This window comes from Chiloscyllium punctatum, chromosome 3 (genome assembly GCF_047496795.1).
Source record: "Chiloscyllium punctatum isolate Juve2018m chromosome 3, sChiPun1.3, whole genome shotgun sequence".
In the NCBI taxonomy this organism is placed as follows: domain Eukaryota; kingdom Metazoa; phylum Chordata; class Chondrichthyes; order Orectolobiformes; family Hemiscylliidae; genus Chiloscyllium; species Chiloscyllium punctatum.
The window spans coordinates 101,660,672-101,678,648 of NC_092741.1; the positions used below are offsets into that span (position 1 = coordinate 101,660,672).

Consider the following 17,977-nt stretch of genomic DNA (forward strand, 5'->3'; position numbering starts at 1 on the left):
TTTTTTGAAGAAGTAACAAAGAAGATTGATGAAGGCAGAGCAGTACATGTGATCTATATGGACTTCAGTAAGGCGTTCGACAAGGTTCCCCATGGGAGACTGATTAGCAAGGTTAGATCTCATGGAATACAGGGAGAACTAGCCATTTGGATACAGAACTGGCTCAAAGATAGAAGACAGAGGATGGTGGTGGAGGGTTGTTTTTCAGACTGGAGGCCTGTGACCAGTGGAGTGCCACAAGGATTTTTTGTCATTTACATAAATGATTTGGATGCGAGCATAAAAGAGGTACAGTTAGTAAGTTTGCTGATGACACCAAAATTGGAGGTGTAGTGGACAGCGAAGAGGGTTACCTCAGATTACAACAGGATCTTGACCAGATGGGCCAATGGGCTGAGAAGTGGCAGATGGAGCTTAATTCAGATAAATGCAAGGTGCTGCATTTTGGGAAAGCAAATCTTAGCAGACTTATACACTGAACACTCCTAGGGAGTGTTGCTGAACAAAGAGACCTTGGAGTACAGGTTCATTTCTCCTTGAAAGTGGAGTCGCAGGTAGATAGGATAGTGAAGGTGGTGTTTGGTATGCTTTCCTTTATTGGTCAGAGTATTGAGTACAGGAGTTGGGAGGTCATGCTGCAGATGTACAGGACATTGGTTAGACCACTGTTGGAATATTGCATGCAATTTTGGTCTCCTTCCTATCGGAAAGATGTAGTGAAACTTGAAAGGGTTCAGAAAAGATTTACAAGGATGTTGCTAGGGTTGGAGGATCTGAGCTACAGGGAGAAGCTGTTTTCCCTGAAGCGTCGGAGGCTGAAGGGTGACCTTATAGAGGTTTACAAGATTATGAGGGGCATAGATAGGATAAATAGACAAAGTCTTTTCCCTGGGGTCGGGGAGTCCAGAACTAGAGGGCATAGGTTTACGGTGAGAGGGGAAAGATTTAAAAGGACCTAAGGGGCAACTTTTTCACACAGAGGGTGGTACGTGTATGGAATGAGCTGCCAGAGGATGTGGTGGAGGCTGGTACAATTGCAACATTTAAGAGGCATTTGGATGGGTGTATGAATAGGAAGGGCTTGGAGGGATATGGGCCAGGTGCTGGCAGGTGGGACTAGATTGGGTTGGGCTATCTAGTCGGCATGGACGGGTTGGACCGAAGGGTCCGATTCCATGCTGTACATCTCTATGACTCTATGCCAGCAAGGTGGCAGGGAACTCATTTGTACAGCTTAATGAGAGCTTGGGAAACCTGAAAGTTAAAATAAGGGCAATTGCATTGTAAAGACGGTTGCTTTTCCAGAATTAACCAAGGATCAGGACGAGCATATCCTCCACATTCCAAGTGAAATAGTTTCCATCCCTTCAGAGCTGCCCAGCATCACTGATTCCACCCTTCTACAAGTAGACCACTGCCTGTTATCACAAACCACTACCACCTCCCCAATCCTTATCATTTCGTTTAGACACCCCACTCCTTTCCTACCCCCAGTCCCCTCCAAAACCATGCTCTCATGATTGTTACTTCAAGATGTAGAGGTGCCGGTGTTGGACTGGGGTAGACAAAGTCAGATGTCACATGACACCAGGTTATAGTCCAACAGGTTCATTTGAAATCACAAGCTTTCACAAATTCATAAAATCACAAGTTATTTCACCTGACGAAGGAACAGCGCTCCAAAGCTTGCGATTTCAAATAAACTTGTTAGGCTATAACCTGGTGTCATGTGACTTCTGACTTTGGCTATTCCAAGAAGCAGAAAATCTATCTAACCCAACCCTGTTCCTGGGTTATGGCCTCTTCTGAAGTGTTTCCTGAAGCCAACACAAAAGCAGGCCTCTCAATCAGAAATGGCGACTATGTGGGGAACCTGTCAAAGGCAGAACATGCACGCTGTGGAGTTAAAATATTCCAGCGCTCAGAAAATCTTGGACTTCTGGATTTCCTGATAAGAATTCCACATTGCACTTGTGAATCCCATCTCAGGAAATATTAAGTGCTGTTTGCCTAGTAGGAAAATATTATTTTAATTTATGCAATTTAACATACCCGGCCTCAATGTAATGATTAATTGCAGCATCCAACTGTTTTTGCTGTACCAGATAGTCTCCCCAGGCCTCCTCCAATTTCACAACCTCGGATGGAGAAACAGTTCTAGACAACTCCACCGCTGAAATCAGATAAATAAAGTTTGATAAAGCCTTCAGGCAAAGAAACAGCACAAATGGATCATTTCATCAAAATGAATCATAGAACAATACAGCCTTTGGCCGTCAATGTTGCTCTGACCTGTGAACTATTCTCAGCTCGTCCACCTTCACTATCCCATCATCATCCATGTGCTTATCCAAGGATTGTTTAAATCTCCGCAAAGTGGCTGAGTTAACTACGTTGGCAGGCAGGGCATTCCATGCCCTTACCACTCTGAGTAAACAACCTGTCTCTGACATCTGTCTTAAATCTATCACCCTCAATTTGTCGTTGTGCCCCTTGTACAAGCTGACATCATCATCCTCGGAAAAAGACTTCCACTATCTACCTTATCTAATCCTCTGATCATCTTGTATGTCTTTGTCAAATCCCCTCTTCACCTTTTTCTTTCCAATGAGAACAGACCCAAGTCTCTCAGCCTTTCCTCATAAGACCTTCCCTCCAGACCAGGCGACATCCTGGTAAATCACCTCTGCACTTTTTCCAATGCTTCCACATCCTTCCCAAAATATGGTGACCAGAACTGTACACAATATTCCAAGTGCAGCTGCACTAGCGTTTTGTATAGTTGCAGCATGATATTGTGGCTCCAGAACTCAATCCCATTACGAATGAAATCTAACACACAGTATGCTTTCTTCACAGCACTATCAACCTGGGTGGCAACTTTCAGGGATCTATGTACATGGACTCCTAGATCCTTCTGCACATCCACACTACCAAGAATCTTTCCATTGACCCTGTACTCTGCCTTCCTGTTATTCTTCCCAAAGTGAATCACCTCACAATTAGCTGCATTGAACTCCATTTGCCACCTCTCCGCACAATTCTGCAGCTTATTGAAGTCCCCCTGCAACTTGTAACATTCTTCCAAACTGTCCACTACTCCACCAATCATCAAGCTTTCAATGAAAGATAATTCCTACTGTAACAATTAGCAAATATTAAGAATAAAATAAAAACACAAATATGTTGACATGATGATTGAGAAAAATAGATGGATATGAGACAGGCTGGGCTGAGAAGTGGTCATCAGAGGGGCAGGAAGGTATATAACAAACGCCTGGAAAGATCAGTTGGGCTGCATATTATTATCTGTAAACTCTGTGCAATGTTATACAGAATATAAACAGATTTTTTTTCTGTTGATATCATCGCCATCTAATTTGTCTATCTAGGTTAGAATACCAATTATAATGTAAAACAATAATCCAAATATTGAGAATGCTATATACCTTTCCTAAAGGCATTGCCCTTATGGTAGCAATCCAGTGCTCTTTGGTAATTCCCAATTTTTTCATAAAGGTCTCCAGCCTAGAGAAAAAAAAAATCACTGATTCTCTGTTGTGCAACTGACAATGTAAAATTTTTGCATTGTATTTAGTTACTAGTCGCATAATAAACACAAGTGAACATCATGATTAGATGTGGTTCATTAATGTAATACTCATCATAATACAAGCTTAGACAGAACTAGCTGTTTTCATGTTAATTCTATATTTTCACCCTGTATTCTCCACTTAATTTTGTTCTGGTAATAATTTGATCCTTCTTTACTTTAAGATTCATTACTCCTGCATTTGTGATTTTCCGTAAACATACAACTCAAATGGTTACAAGCCTCCCAGAGTGGCCTTCCCAGGTGTGATACTAAGTCAGTCCCTTTCCTAATTTATCACACAATCAAGATGGAAAGAAACCCAATGAGAATGATTCAAATACCTTGGTGCTAGTAAAACTGCCCTAGGCCATAATCTGTATAATAAATTTCTCTGTTCCTGTGAAAAAGCTTCTGGCTACTAGACAACTTGATAATATTGTAAACCATGAAAGAAAGGCCTGGTTCATGATTATTTTAATTCAAAGAAGGAAGGAAAGGATGTTTTTAGCATCCAAAGAACACGTTGTGAATAAATATTCAGCCAATCTGTCAATTTAATACTCATCCTGAATTGCGCAAACAACATTTATTGGTAGATACCAGATAAGTAAATATCACTGCATGGCTGAAAAAGAACAGCAGCATTGGATCATCTGCCTTCCTTGCCAAATTTCCAAAACTGTCAGACTGCACTCCCAATACCCTGTGTAGCAAAAGTTCATCAGTTCATAACCCTTTCCTCAGACCAATTCTCAACTATCAAAGATCCTGAGATTCAATATACAACTCTGCATCTTCTGGATAACTCCTTTCTTCTCTCAGTTTGAGATCTCCTTCTCAATTCTCCTAATACCAAGATCCTACTTCTAGTGATCACATATCCACAACCTGTCTCGTTGTTCTCAGAATATTCCCTAAACTTTCCCAATATTTCTGGACTACCTTTCCAATGGTCCCACATCCCAAGCTACCATAATAAGTCAGTGCTCCTGCTTATAGCATCTGATCTTTTTAACTAAGTCTAAAAATTAACATTAGCAAAACTATATTGATAAAATATCCAACAATAAACTACACACGAAAATTTCATTTTCCAGCCTGAAATTTCATGAATTATATAACTACAGTCACAAAGACAGTCATTTTCATTTATTAATTCATTACAGATGTAGGCTTCACCCATTAAGCCAAAATTAATTGCCATCAAGGTGGTGGTGGCGATCTGCGTTCTTGAACTGCTCTGGCCTATTTGGTGTAGACAGATGAGCAACACTGTTGGGGAGGGAATTCCATGATTTTGATCCTGCAACATTGAAGTAGCAGCAATATATTCCAAAATCAGGGCAGTGTGCAGCTTGCAGGTGGTGTTCCCACACATCTGCTCCCCTTGTCCTTCAAAATGGAAGTGGCTGTGGATTTGGAAGGTCCTGTCTATGGAACTTTGGTGAATTCTGCAGTGCACCTTTCTGTACACCATTGCTACTACACATTAATGATGGAGGGAATTAATGTTTCCAGATGTAGTGGCAATCAAGTGGGCTACTTTGGCCTAGATGGTGTCAGGTTTCCAGAGTATTGTTGAAGTTGCATTCATCCAGGCAAGAAGGAAATATTGCATCATACTCATCTGTTCTGCTTTGTTGTTGATGGTCATGTATTGAGAATGTCAGGAGGTGAGTTACTTATTGCAGGAGTCCTAGTTTCTGACCTGTTCTTGTAGTCACAGCATTTATACGGCTGGGTCAGTTCAGTTTCTGACCAATGGTAAAGAATCTAGATTGTGATGAGGCCAGAAGATGAATAGCTCTGGTGGAATGCAAGTGAGCATCAATAAGCAAGTTATTGCTAAGCAAGTGTTACTTAATAGCAATGTCCACTACATAATACGTCACTTAATGCATAACCAATAGTATGGTAACTGGACGAATTGGACTTGTCTTGCTTTTTCTGTACAAAACCAACCTGGGCAATTGTCTACATTACCAGGTTGATGCCAGTGTTGCAACTGTATTTAAATCACAGAGTCACACTGCAAGGAAACAGACCCATCAGTCTAACTCACCTGTGCTAAACAGGTATCCCAACCCAACCTAGTCTCATTTGCCCAACATTTGGCCTCCATCCCTCGAAACCATTCCTGGTCATAACCTTAACCAGATGCCTTTTAAATATTGTAACTGAACCAGCCTCCACCACTTCCTTCGGCAGCTCATTCCACACATGCACGATTGTCTGCATGGAAAGATTACCCCTCAGGTCTTTTTTAAATCTTTCCTCTCTCACCTTAAACATCTACACTCTTGTTTTGGACTCCCCATTTTTGTCATTTTTAAGGCCTTGACTATTCACCTTATCCATTCCCTTCATTATTTTATAAACCTTTATGAAGTCATCACTCAGTCTCTGAACTCCTGGGAAAAAAGACCCAGTGTATTCAGCCTCTCACCAGAACTCAAACCCTCCAGTCGTGGCAACATCCTTGAAATTCTTTACTGCACCCTCTCAAGTTTAAACACATCCCTCCTATAGAAGGGTGACCAGAATTGTACGCAGTATTCTAAAAGTGGTCTCCCCAATGTCCTGTACAGCCACAACAGGACATCTCAACTCCTACACTTAAATGTTAAGACCAATAAAGGCAAGCCTGCCAAACACCTTCTCCATCCCGTCTACCCATGATTCAACTTCCAAGGAACTGTGCACTGCACCCCTAGGTTTCTTTGTTCAGCAACACACCCCAGGGTTCCACCATTGGCTGTAATTTGTCCTGCCCTAATTTGCATGACCAAAATTCAACACCTCACATTTATCTAAATTAAACTCCATCTGCCACTCCTTGACCCATTGGTTCATCTATTAAGCTCCAACTGTACTCTGAGATAATCTTCTTCACTGTCCATTGCACCACCAATGTTGATGGCATCTATGAACTTACTAATCATACCGCCTATATTCACAAGCAAATCATTTTTATAAATAGAGTCATATAGTCAGAAAGATGTACATCACGGAAACAGAACCTTCGGTGTAACTCATCCATGCCGACCAGATCTCCTAACCTAATCTAGTCACACATGCCAGCACTCGGCCCATAATCCTCTAATCCCTTCAAATTTATATACTCATCCAGACGGCTTTTTAGTGTTGTAATTGTACCAGTCTCCACCACTTCCTCTGGCAGCTCATTCCATACACGCACCATCCTCGGTGTGAAAAAGTTGCTCCTTAGGTCCTTTTTAAATTGTTGCCCTCTCACCCTCTAGTTCGGGACTCCCCCACACCAGGGAAAAGACCTTGTCCATTTATCCTATCCATGCCCATGATTTTATAACTTCTTTAAAGTCATCCCTCAGCCTCCGACCCTCCAGCCTATTCAGCCTCTTCCTATAGCTCAAAACCTCCAACCGTGGCAACATCCTTGCAAATCTTTTCTGAACCCTTTCAAGTTTTAAAACATCCTTCCGGTAGGAAGGAGACCAGTATTGTGCACAATAACCCAAAAGTGGCCTAACCAATGTCCTGGACAGCCAAAACATGACCTCCCAACTCCTGTACGTAAGGCACTGATCAATAAAGAAAGCATACCAAATATTTTCTTCACTATGCTATCTACCTGTGACTCTACTTTCAAGGAACTATGAACCTGCACTCCAAACCTGTCTCTGTTCAGCAACACTCCTGATGATCTTACCATTAAGTGTATAAGTCCTGGTAAGATTTGCTTTTTCCAAAATACAGCACCTCATATTTAACTAAATTAAACTCCAGCTGACACCCCTCAGCCCATCTGATCAGTACTCTGAGGTAACCTTCTTCATTGTCCTCTACACCTCCAATTTTGGTCGCATTTGCAAACTTATCTATACCTCTGATATTCACATCCAAATCATTTTCATAAATGACAAAAATCAATAGACTCAGCAACGATGCTTGTTAGACTTTGAGAAGTTTTGTAGCTCAGGTTGAGGTTCTGGATGTAATTTTGCTCACTGAACTGGAAGGTGCTTTTTCAGACATTTTGTCACCATAATAGGTAACATCATCAGTGAGCCTTCAGTGAAGCACTGATGGTATGGCCCACTTTTTATTTATTTGTTTGGGTTTCCTTGGGTCAGTGATGCCATTTCCTGTTTTGATGTTGTTTCCTGTTCTTTTCCTTAGGGGGTAGCAAATGGGATCCAAGTCAATGTGTTTGTTTATTGTTGATGTGTTGACTTGGATCCCATTTACCACCCCGGGAAAAGAACAGAAAATGATATCACCACAGGAAATGACATCAGCGACCAACAAAACCTAAACATACAAAATAAAAAGCAAGCCATACCACCAGTGCTTCATCGGAGGCTCACTGATGATGTTACCTAATATGGTGACAAAATGTCTGAAAATGAACCTTCCAGCTCAGCGAGCAAACTTACATCCCAGAACCGATCCTTGTGGCATACCACTGGTCACAGGCCTCCAGTTTGAAAAGCAACCCTCCACCACCACCCTCTGTCTTCTACTTTCAGCTAGTTCTGTACCCAAATGGCTAGTTCACTCTGTATTCCAAGAGATCTAAATTTACTAACTAGTCTACAACGAGGAACCTTGTTCAATGCCTTACTGAAGTCCGTATAGATCACATCTACCGTTCCGCCCTCATCATTCCTCTTCAATATTTCTTCAAAAACCTCAATCAAGTTTGTGAGACATGATTTCCCATGCACAAAGCCATGTTGACTATCCCTAATAAGTCCTTAACTTTCCAAATACATGTGTATCCTGCCCATCAGGATTCTCTCCAACAACTTGCCGACCACTAACGTCAGGCTCACCAGTCTACAGTTCCCTGGCTTTTCCTTACCACCATTCTAAAATAGTGACACCATGTTAGCCAACCTCCAGTCTTCCGGCACCTCACCTGTGACCAGTGATGATACAAGTATCTCAGCAAGGGGCCCAGCAAACAATTCCCTGGCTTCTGACAGTGCTATAGGGTACACTTGATCAGGTCCTGGGGTTTATCCACCTTTATGCGTTTCAAGACATCCAGCATCTCCTCCTCTGTAATATGGACATTTTTTTAAGATGTCGCCATCTATTTCCCTATATTTTCCATGTCCTTCTCCACAGTAAACACAGATGCAAAATACTGATTTAGTATCTCTCCCATCTCCTATGGCTCCACACAAATGCTGCCTTGCTATCTTGAGTTACCGTCTTGTCCTTAATTTATTTGTAAAAGTCCTTTGGAATTTCCTTAACCTTATTTGTCAAAGATTGCACGCCCCTCTTTTGCCCTCCTGATTTCCCTTTTAATTAATCTCCTACTGCCTTTATACTCTTCTAAGGATTCACTCGATCTCTGTGGTCTATACCTGACCTCTGCTTCCTTCTTTTTCTCAACCAAACCCTCAATTTCTCTAGTCATCTAGCATTCCCTACACCTACCACCCTTGCCTTTCACCCCAACAGGAATATACTGTCTCTGGACTCTCGTCATCACATTTCTGAAGGCTTCCCATTTTCCAGTCAACCCTTTTACCTGTGAACATCTGCCCCCAATCAACTTTTGAAAATTCCTCCCCAATACTGTCAAAACTGGCCTTCCTCCAATTTAGAACTTCAACTTTTAGATCTAGTCTATCCTTTTCCATCACTATTTTAAAACTAATAGTACTATGGTCACTGGCCCCAAAGTGCTCCCCTGCTGACACCTCAGTCACCTGCCCTGCCTTATTTCCCAAGAGTAGGTCAAGTTTTGCACCTTCTGCAGTCGGTACATCCAAATACTGAATCAGAAAATTTTCTTGTATACACTTAACAAATTCCTCTCCATCTAAACCCTTTACACAATGGCAGTCCCAGTCTATGTTTGGAAAGTTAAATCCCCTACCATAACCACCCTATTATTCTTACTGAAATCTCCTTACAGATTTGTTTCTCAATTTCTCACTAACTATTAGAGTGTCTATAATACAATAAGGTGATCATCCCTTTCTTATTTCTCAGTTCCACCCAAATAATGTCCCTGGATGTATTCCCAGGAATATCCTCCCTAGGTACAGCAGTAATGTTATGATATCCAGCCCCATGTTCTGAACCATGCCCTGAGTTCATCTGCCTTCCCTGTTAAGCCCCTTGCATTGAAATAAATGCAGTTTAATTTATCAGTCCTACCTTGTTCTCTGCTTTGTTCCTGCCTCCCCAGACTGTCTGGCTCACTCCCTTTCCCAACCATACCAGTCTCAGTTTGATATTTTTCCTCACTATCTCCCTGAGTCCCACCCCACCCCCATGACTAGTTTAAATCCTCCTGAGCAGCTCGAGCTAATCTCCTTGCCAGTATATTAGTTCTCTTCCAATTCAGGTGCTATCCACCATTCTTGTACAGATCACACATGAAGAGATTCCAATGATCTAGAAATGTCTGTCCTTCTCACCTGCACCAGCGCCTCAGCACATCTGCTCTGTTCCTCCTATTCCTACCCTCACTAGTTCATTGTACCAGGAGTAATCCAGATATTACTACCGTCGAAGACCTCCTTTTTAAATTCCTGCCTAACTTTCTATATTCTCCATTCAGAATCTCATCCTTTTCCCTTCCTATATCATTGGTTCCAATGTGTACAATGATCTCCTGCTGGTCCCTTTCCTCTTTGAGAACATTCTGCATCCTCTCCGAGATATCCTTGATCCTGGCAACCAGGAGGCAACACACCATTCTGATTTTTCGCTGCCAGCCACAGAAACGTCTGTGCCTCTGACTAGAGAGTCTCCTATCACAATTCATCGCTTGGAACCCGATGTACCCCTCATCACGTTTGAGCCAGTCTCGATACCAGAACCTTGGCTGTTTGTGCTACATTCCCCTGAGAGTCCATCACCCCCTACATTTTCCAAAAGAGCACACTTATTTGAGATGGGGATAGTCACAGGAGATTCCTGCAATACTTGCCTACCCTTCCTACCTTTCTTGGAATTAACCCATCTACCTGACTGTATCTGCGGCTTTTCTCCCTTTCTATTACTGCAAACCACCACAACTCCTAGTTCCTGTAAATTTCTCATTGCCTTTAACTGCCGCTCCAACCAATCCATGCAATTTGATAAGATTCACAACCAAGGACACTTCCTGCAGACATAATCATCAGTAACATGGAAACTCTCCATAAACTCCCACATCTGACAGGAAGAGCACTTCACTCCATTAAAGACCATCTTTGCTCCTTCACAATCCACAGACCCAGAAAATAGCACCATCTTATTGCTGTATAAAACAGTGTTCCAGGCTAACTTAGTACTTACGGTTTATATTTTTAAAATTTAATCAAGAGACAATTCTTATTAAAACATATAATCAAGAAAGAAACCACTCTATTCACTACTGTAGACTTATAGCAAGGTTACACATAAAAGCTATGCACTGATCTGTTCCTGTGCTGTGAGCTCTCCCACACAGTTTCCTCCAAGCTCAGCTGGGAATTTTGCTATGTTAATTTTTCTTAGACATCCTCCAATGTCCAGAGATACATAAACTCAAACAACAAAGGCAGTAACTGTGCAGATTTACTGCTGTGACAGTTAGCAGTATAGGTTTCTTTGTCACAGGCCACAAGTCCAAAAAAACAACGCTCCCACCACCCTCTGTCTCTTACTTTCAAGCCAATTTTGTATCCAATTCACTAGCTGCTTCCCCTACATTCCATGTAATCTAGCCTTGCTAATCAATCTACCATGCGGAACCTTGTCGAATGTTTTGTTGAAGTCCATATAGACAATGTGTATAGTTCTGCCCTTAACAATCTTCTTTGTCACCTCTTCAAAAACCTCAAACAAGTTAGTGAGACATGCTGGCTATCTCTCATCAGTTCTCACCTTTCAAAATGCATGTAAATCCTTCCCTCAGAATTCCCTGCATCAACATACTAATGAAAGACTCACCGGACTATAGTTGTCTGGCTCTTCCTCATAGCCTTTCTTAAATAATGGCGCCACATTAGCCAACCTCCAGTCTTCCAGCACCTCACTTGTGGTTATCGATGACAAAAATACCTCAGCAAGAGACCCAGCCATCTCTTCTGTAGTTTTCCACAAAGTTCTGTGAAATACCTGATCAGGTCTCCAGGTTTTATCAATCTTTGTGCATTTTAGGATTTCCAGCACCTCCTCTGCTGTAATATGAACTCTTCTCAAGACATCACTATTTATTTCCCTGAATTCTCTAGCCTCCACTTCTTTCTCAAGAGTAAAATCTGACAAAAAATATTCATTTAATATCTTTTCCATCTCCTGATGTTAAACACAAAGACAACCTTGTTGGTCTTTAAAGGGTCCTACTCTCTCTCTTTCTTGCTTTCCTGCTGTTAATGTATTTATAGAGTCTTTTTGGATTATCGTTGACCTTATCAGCCAAGGCTATTTCATATGCTTTATTTCCCTTCCTGATTTTTTTCTTCTGAATGCCCCTACACTCCTTATGCTCTTCAAGAGATTCAGTTGGAAGCTAGTTTCCGCGTACTTTATAGCAGAATAGTTTAGTATCTCAAACATTGACAGCTACGTTGATCTTTAATGGGCCCTATTCTCTCCTTAGTTATTGTTTTGCCCTTAATGTATTTATAGAATCTATTTGGATTCTCCTTGACTCCTTAATTCTATTTGCCCTGCTGACTTCTCTCTTAAGTTTACTCCTACCGCTTTTATACTCTTCTAGAGATTCATGCAATCCCAGCTGATATATGCCATATTTTTTCTCTTGATCAAGGCCTCAATTTCTTTTGTCATCAAGCATTCCCTACACCTAGCAGCCTTATCCTTCATACTTACAGGAACATAGTGTCTCATTATTAAATGCCTCCCACTTCCCAACCTGCAAATAGCCTCCCCCAAGCAATTTTTAAAAAATTGTTTCTAATACCTTCAAAATAATAGCTTGGTGAGAGGAGCAACAAATGCTAGAATATAAATCTTGAGAACTATTGCCAGAATACTGTCAGGGCTTTTGCATTTCTAGTGCCTTCAGCAGTTTCTTGATGTCATAAAGAAAATTGAACTGGCTGAAGACCAAATTCATCAATTTGGAGACGTCTGTAAGAAGCCAAGGTGTATCATCTACTCAGCACATAGGGCTGATGATAGATGCTAATTCTTCAGCCCTATTTTATCAACCTTTTCTGAAATTTTAGGCTCCCCTATTGCAAATGGATATATTTGTGGAACCTCACTGATACAGCAGGACTGCAGAGCTTAGATGTCATCAGTAGTTATGGAATCACTTAGCTCTGTTTATCATTAGCTACTTGGCATGCAGGTAATCCTGCGCTGTAGCTTCACCAGGTGACACCACATTTTTAGGTAGGTTGGTGTAGCTCCTGACATGCTGCCTTGCATATTTCATTGAGTTAAGATGGATTGCCTGACTTGATGGTTATGTTTGACGACGATATGCCAGGCCATGAAGTTGCAGACTGTAATTGAGCACAAATCTGCTGCTGCTGCTGACAGTCCACAGTAACTCATCGATGCTTGTCTTGAGTTGCTAAATCTATCTCATTTAGTATGGCGGTAGTAATACATAACAGTGGAGGGCATCGCAATGTGAAGAAGTGACTCTGCAAGGATCTGTGGTGGCCACTCCTACCAATACAGTATTGGCAGATGTATCTGCGACTGGCAGATTGATGAGGACAAGGTAAAGTACATCTTTCCTACTTGTTAGTTCACTCATCACCCACTCTGGACTGAGTCCAGCAGGAATGTCTTTTAGAGGACTCAAACAACTTGGTCACTGGTAATGCTGAGTTACTCTTGGTGGGTACTACTACTTGGCACGAGACTTCATGGGGTAAAAAGTCAATATTAGAAACTCTCAAGGCAACTCCCTCCTGACTATATACTGCCATTGTACTGCCGCTGCTAGGGCATAACATACCAAGGGAAGATGATGGCAAAATGATTTCATGGATATGACCATTGTTTAACTGTTCTGAGATAACCCTCTCAATTTTAACATAATCCCTAGATGTAAGAACTCTGCAGGTCAACAGGTTGAGTTTGAGATTGATGTTTTTTGCGCCTAGGTTGGTTTCTGATGCCTAGTCTGGCCTAATACCTTTGAGAGTTTTCTTCTATATATTCGATGCAACCAAATCGCTTGCTAGGCTATTTCAGAGGACAGTTGCTATTGGTCTGGAGTCACATGTAGGCCAAACGAGGTAAGGACACCAGATTTTCTTGCAGAATTTGCCTACAGAGCATTAGTGAACCAGACAGATTTTTACAACAATCAACAAGAATTTCATGCTCATCATTACATCATTTCTTTAAATTCTAATTTTACCACCTGTTGTGGTGAAATTCAAATCCTTATCCTCAGATCATTACCTAGGTGTCTAAATGAGTAGTCCAGCAACAAAAAGACTACACCATTATTTCCTCCAAGAAGGCAACTTTTAGACTGAGAATGAACAGCTAATATATAAAAAGACAACACAAAACCTACAGATAGTCCTAATACCCACCCTTTCATAGAAATCCCCCTTAATTAAGGCTGCAGCAATTCTATTGATGATATCACTGTTTGTCATAAGTTCATTTTGACTCAATACTAATCGAGCAGCTTTTGCGGGCAGGCCAGCTTTCAAATAGAGATTAATGGCACCAGGGTAATCTCCTTCATTCTCTTTCACTTCTCCTGCCTTTTCATCTTGATTTGTTTCCATCAACCATTTATAATAACTCCGTCTAAGATTGTCCAATTCAGGGTGACCCTAAAGGAAAAGCCAAAACAGTTATAAATTAGATAGTACATTTCTTTCCACAGAAAGTTAAATTTTATTTTGATATTTTTCAACCTTTATTTATTTCCAGGTGTTATTCACAGTTATTGTTATAGTCATATAAAAATTGATTATAAAGAATAAACTTTGAATGTACATTATCACACAGTCGTAACTGAATTACTGCAGTTTTCCATTAAGCATTTTTCAATTTGTCACTGGTATCTACTGAGGGAATGAGATAATTCAAACCTTAATTCTATGGTGTAAAGAACTTCCTTTAGTTAGAACTTTTGAGAAGGAATATAGTACCTTACTAATTTCTAATGGTTTGTACAATGCAAGACATTCATAATTTAAAACAAGATTTTTACAACTTGAATGCTGGTATAGCAAACTTTGTTTTAACTGGTACCTCATGAACCAGTACTCTCGATAAACTAGCAAAAGTTATATACCTGAAATACCAGATGTTTACTGTATTGTTGTGATCTACATGATATCTAAATGGTCATTTAAGGGTGCGAGTGAGAAGGCTCTATGCTGGTAAGTTTTCTTTGTTATTATTGATTGATTTATGCTGTAAATAAATTATAACAGGGATGTGCATAAACCCTGCATTACATTTCTTTTACTTAGTACATGTATGTATTTTTGCATTGATTACCAGAATATTTGATCAACTAGTACACTCCTGGTCCCATTGGTGCCAGTTAATAAAATGTTTGTTTACTTTGTTTTCTCTGGTACTTCAAAAGAGCAGCTCAATTTCTGACTCAGCCTTAATATTATTTAATGTCAGCATAAATTTTCTTTTCTCATGTTAAAATTTACAGACTTCACAAAAAGTTTTAGTTTGTCACACTGACATCTCAGGTTTCTGAATTCATTCTATTTTTGTAATTGCCCAATGTAACATTTAGCTCAGTTGGCTGGATTGTTGGTTTGCGGAACAGTAGGATGACTAGAGCATGGTTTCAATTCCCATCCCTGGTCTGAGGTTACCATGAAGGACTCTCCTTCTCAACCTCTTCCCTCGTCTGAGATATGGTGGCCCTCAGGTTAAATCACCACCAGTTGCTTCTCTCTAATAAGAGAGTAGACCCTATGGTTTGGGTATTCCTGATGAAGGATTTTTGCCCGAAATGTCGATTTTCCTGCTCCTCAGATGCTGCCTTAACTGCTGTGCTTTTCCAGCACCACGCTAATCAAGACGACTGTGGCGACACAACCAATAGAATATACATACTGAATTGCATTTCAGAATTTAGAAACTGGCATCCCCCAATTTCTACACAAGCTTCCATAGACATAAACAAGTTAAATCAACAACATTTTTTGAAATGAAGGACAATTGTAGGAAGATTACTGGTCACATCAGCAGGAAAACTCTGCTGCCCTACTCAGAATAATGCCATTTGATATTTTGTATCCATGTAAAATCGCAGATTAAATCTCATCTTAATGCCTAATCTTTAAATTAAGCAAAAAGTATTAATTCAGTAATGTTTTCTAATTTGGAAAATTGGATAAAACACAAGCAATTCAAAACACACTTTACTTCATCAGAGATTAGACGAGACTTCACAACCTGAAAAATTAAAAATTTCGCTTTACTGATGCTACTGAGTATTGCGAACATTTTCAGTTCTTATTTCAGATTTTCAGCATCGACAAGATTCAGCTTTTGTCTTTTTTCACTATCTTATTCCCCGTTTGTCATTCTTTTGTGAATAAGCATTCAATATTTACTCATCTGGCAACTAACACCCAACCTGAGCTACTGTAGCCATCGAGATTTCACTATGCCCGTCAATATGCAGAACAAGTTACCTTGGCTTCAGCAACCATAATACATTCATCCCACATGTGTAGTTCCTGGTACATATCCATGGCTTTATCAACAGCATTCTAAAGAAAGATTGACATTTGTTTAAATAATATTCTAAAAACAAGTAGTAACATGCTGAAAAAAATAATGCAATAATTTTAATGGCTGTTAAATTTTGGGTGCTCTACACAGAAAACAAAATTGACAGCATTCTAAGCTTTACATTCTATTGTCTATGCACATTTCAAACAAAAACCCATAGCTTGACTCGCACTTTACATTTAGAACCTACATGATAAATAAGGATATAGACTTTCACAGAAGTTCATTGTGTAATATAACAGTTATGGATGCTTGGGAGTAAATAGAAAGTAGTTGAGAATTGCAGAGAAAAATGGGTCCACTCCATTGGGTAGGAGCAGGGCATTATCTGCCCTTAGAAGGAAATGCTGCATGGTAGTGTCAGTTTTAATGCAGTTTTCACCAAGACTGTAAATATCCACTTGCAATGGGCAAGTACATTATTATTAGATTTAAATCAAGAGTCCAATGATTTTAATTGGATCCTGGTGCTATTTTTAATCTCTAAACGAAAAGTATAATGATAGATAATCCTAGTAACATTGGATGGAATAAGCATTGAATGGGAATTTGAGGAGTTCTTTCAATAGTCATTCAACTACTGGCACTCAGATTATTGTTATCTATGTGCAATTTACATTCTTGATTACTTCACGTCTTTACATAAGATGTAATTTTATTTTAGTTTTCCTCTAGATTAGATTAGATTCCTTACAATGTGGAAACAGGCCCTTCGGCCCAACAAGTCCACACCGACCCTCCGAAGAGCATCCCACCCAGACCCATTCCCCTACATTTTACCCAGACTAATGCACCTAACACTTTGGCCATGCTAAATTGCCCAATCACCTAATCTGCACATCTTTGGACTGTGGGAGCACCCACGCAGACACGGGAAAAATGTGCAAACTCCACACAGACAGTTGCCCGAGGTGGGAATTGAACCCGGGTCCCTGGCGCTGAGGCTTCAGTGCTACTGAGCCTACTTTGAAACGTGCAAGAAACCCAGTGGTTGAGATTGAAATCGTTCTCTATCTAAATGGTTAGTTCTCCCTGTATTCCATGAGATCTAACCTTGCTAACCAGTATCCCATGGGGAGTCTTGCCGAATACCTTACTGAAGTTCATGTAGATCATGTCCACTGCTCTGCCCTCATCGATGCTCTTTGTTATTTCTTCAAAAAACTCAATCATGTTCATGAGACATGATTTCCTAAGCGCAGAGCCATGTTGACTATCCCTAATCAGCCCTTGCCTTTCCAAATATGTGTAAATCCTTTCCCTCAGGATTCCCTCCAACAACTTGCCCACCACAGACGTCAGACTTGCCAGTCTATAGTTCCCTGGCTTGTCCTGACCCCCTTTCTTAAATAGTGGTACCACGTTAGCCAACCTCCAGTCTTCCAGCACCTCACCTGTGACTATCGACGATAGAAATATCTAAGCAAGAGGCCCAGCAATCAATTCTCTAGCTTCCCACAGAGTTCCAAGGTTCACCTGATCAGGTCCTGGGGATTTATCCACTTTTATGCATTTCAAGACATCCAGGACTTCTTCCTCTGTAATGTGGACATTTTTCAAGATGTCACCATCTATTTCCCTATATCCTATATCTTCCATGTCCTTTTCCACAGTAAACACTGATGCAAAATACTCGTCTAGTATCTCCTCTATCTCCTGCGGCTCCACACAAAGGCCATCTTGCTG

At 40.6% G+C, this 17,977-nt stretch overlaps 1 protein-coding gene across 3 annotated transcripts in view; it reads right to left on the reverse strand.

The window, feature by feature from the left end:
• Positions 1-17,977, reverse strand: part of ift172 (intraflagellar transport 172) — a 271,291-nt gene that overhangs the window by 132,852 nt on the left and 120,462 nt on the right. For all 3 annotated transcript variants that reach the window (XM_072557593.1, XM_072557602.1, XM_072557583.1), the window contains 4 exons: positions 16,192-16,269; positions 14,101-14,349; positions 3,450-3,528; positions 2,053-2,173 (listed from right to left, as the gene is read on the reverse strand). In XM_072557593.1, the coding sequence (XP_072413694.1) occupies positions 2,053-2,173; positions 3,450-3,528; positions 14,101-14,349; positions 16,192-16,269 (527 nt within the window). The remainder of the gene's footprint in view (positions 1-2,052; positions 2,174-3,449; positions 3,529-14,100; positions 14,350-16,191; positions 16,270-17,977) is intronic.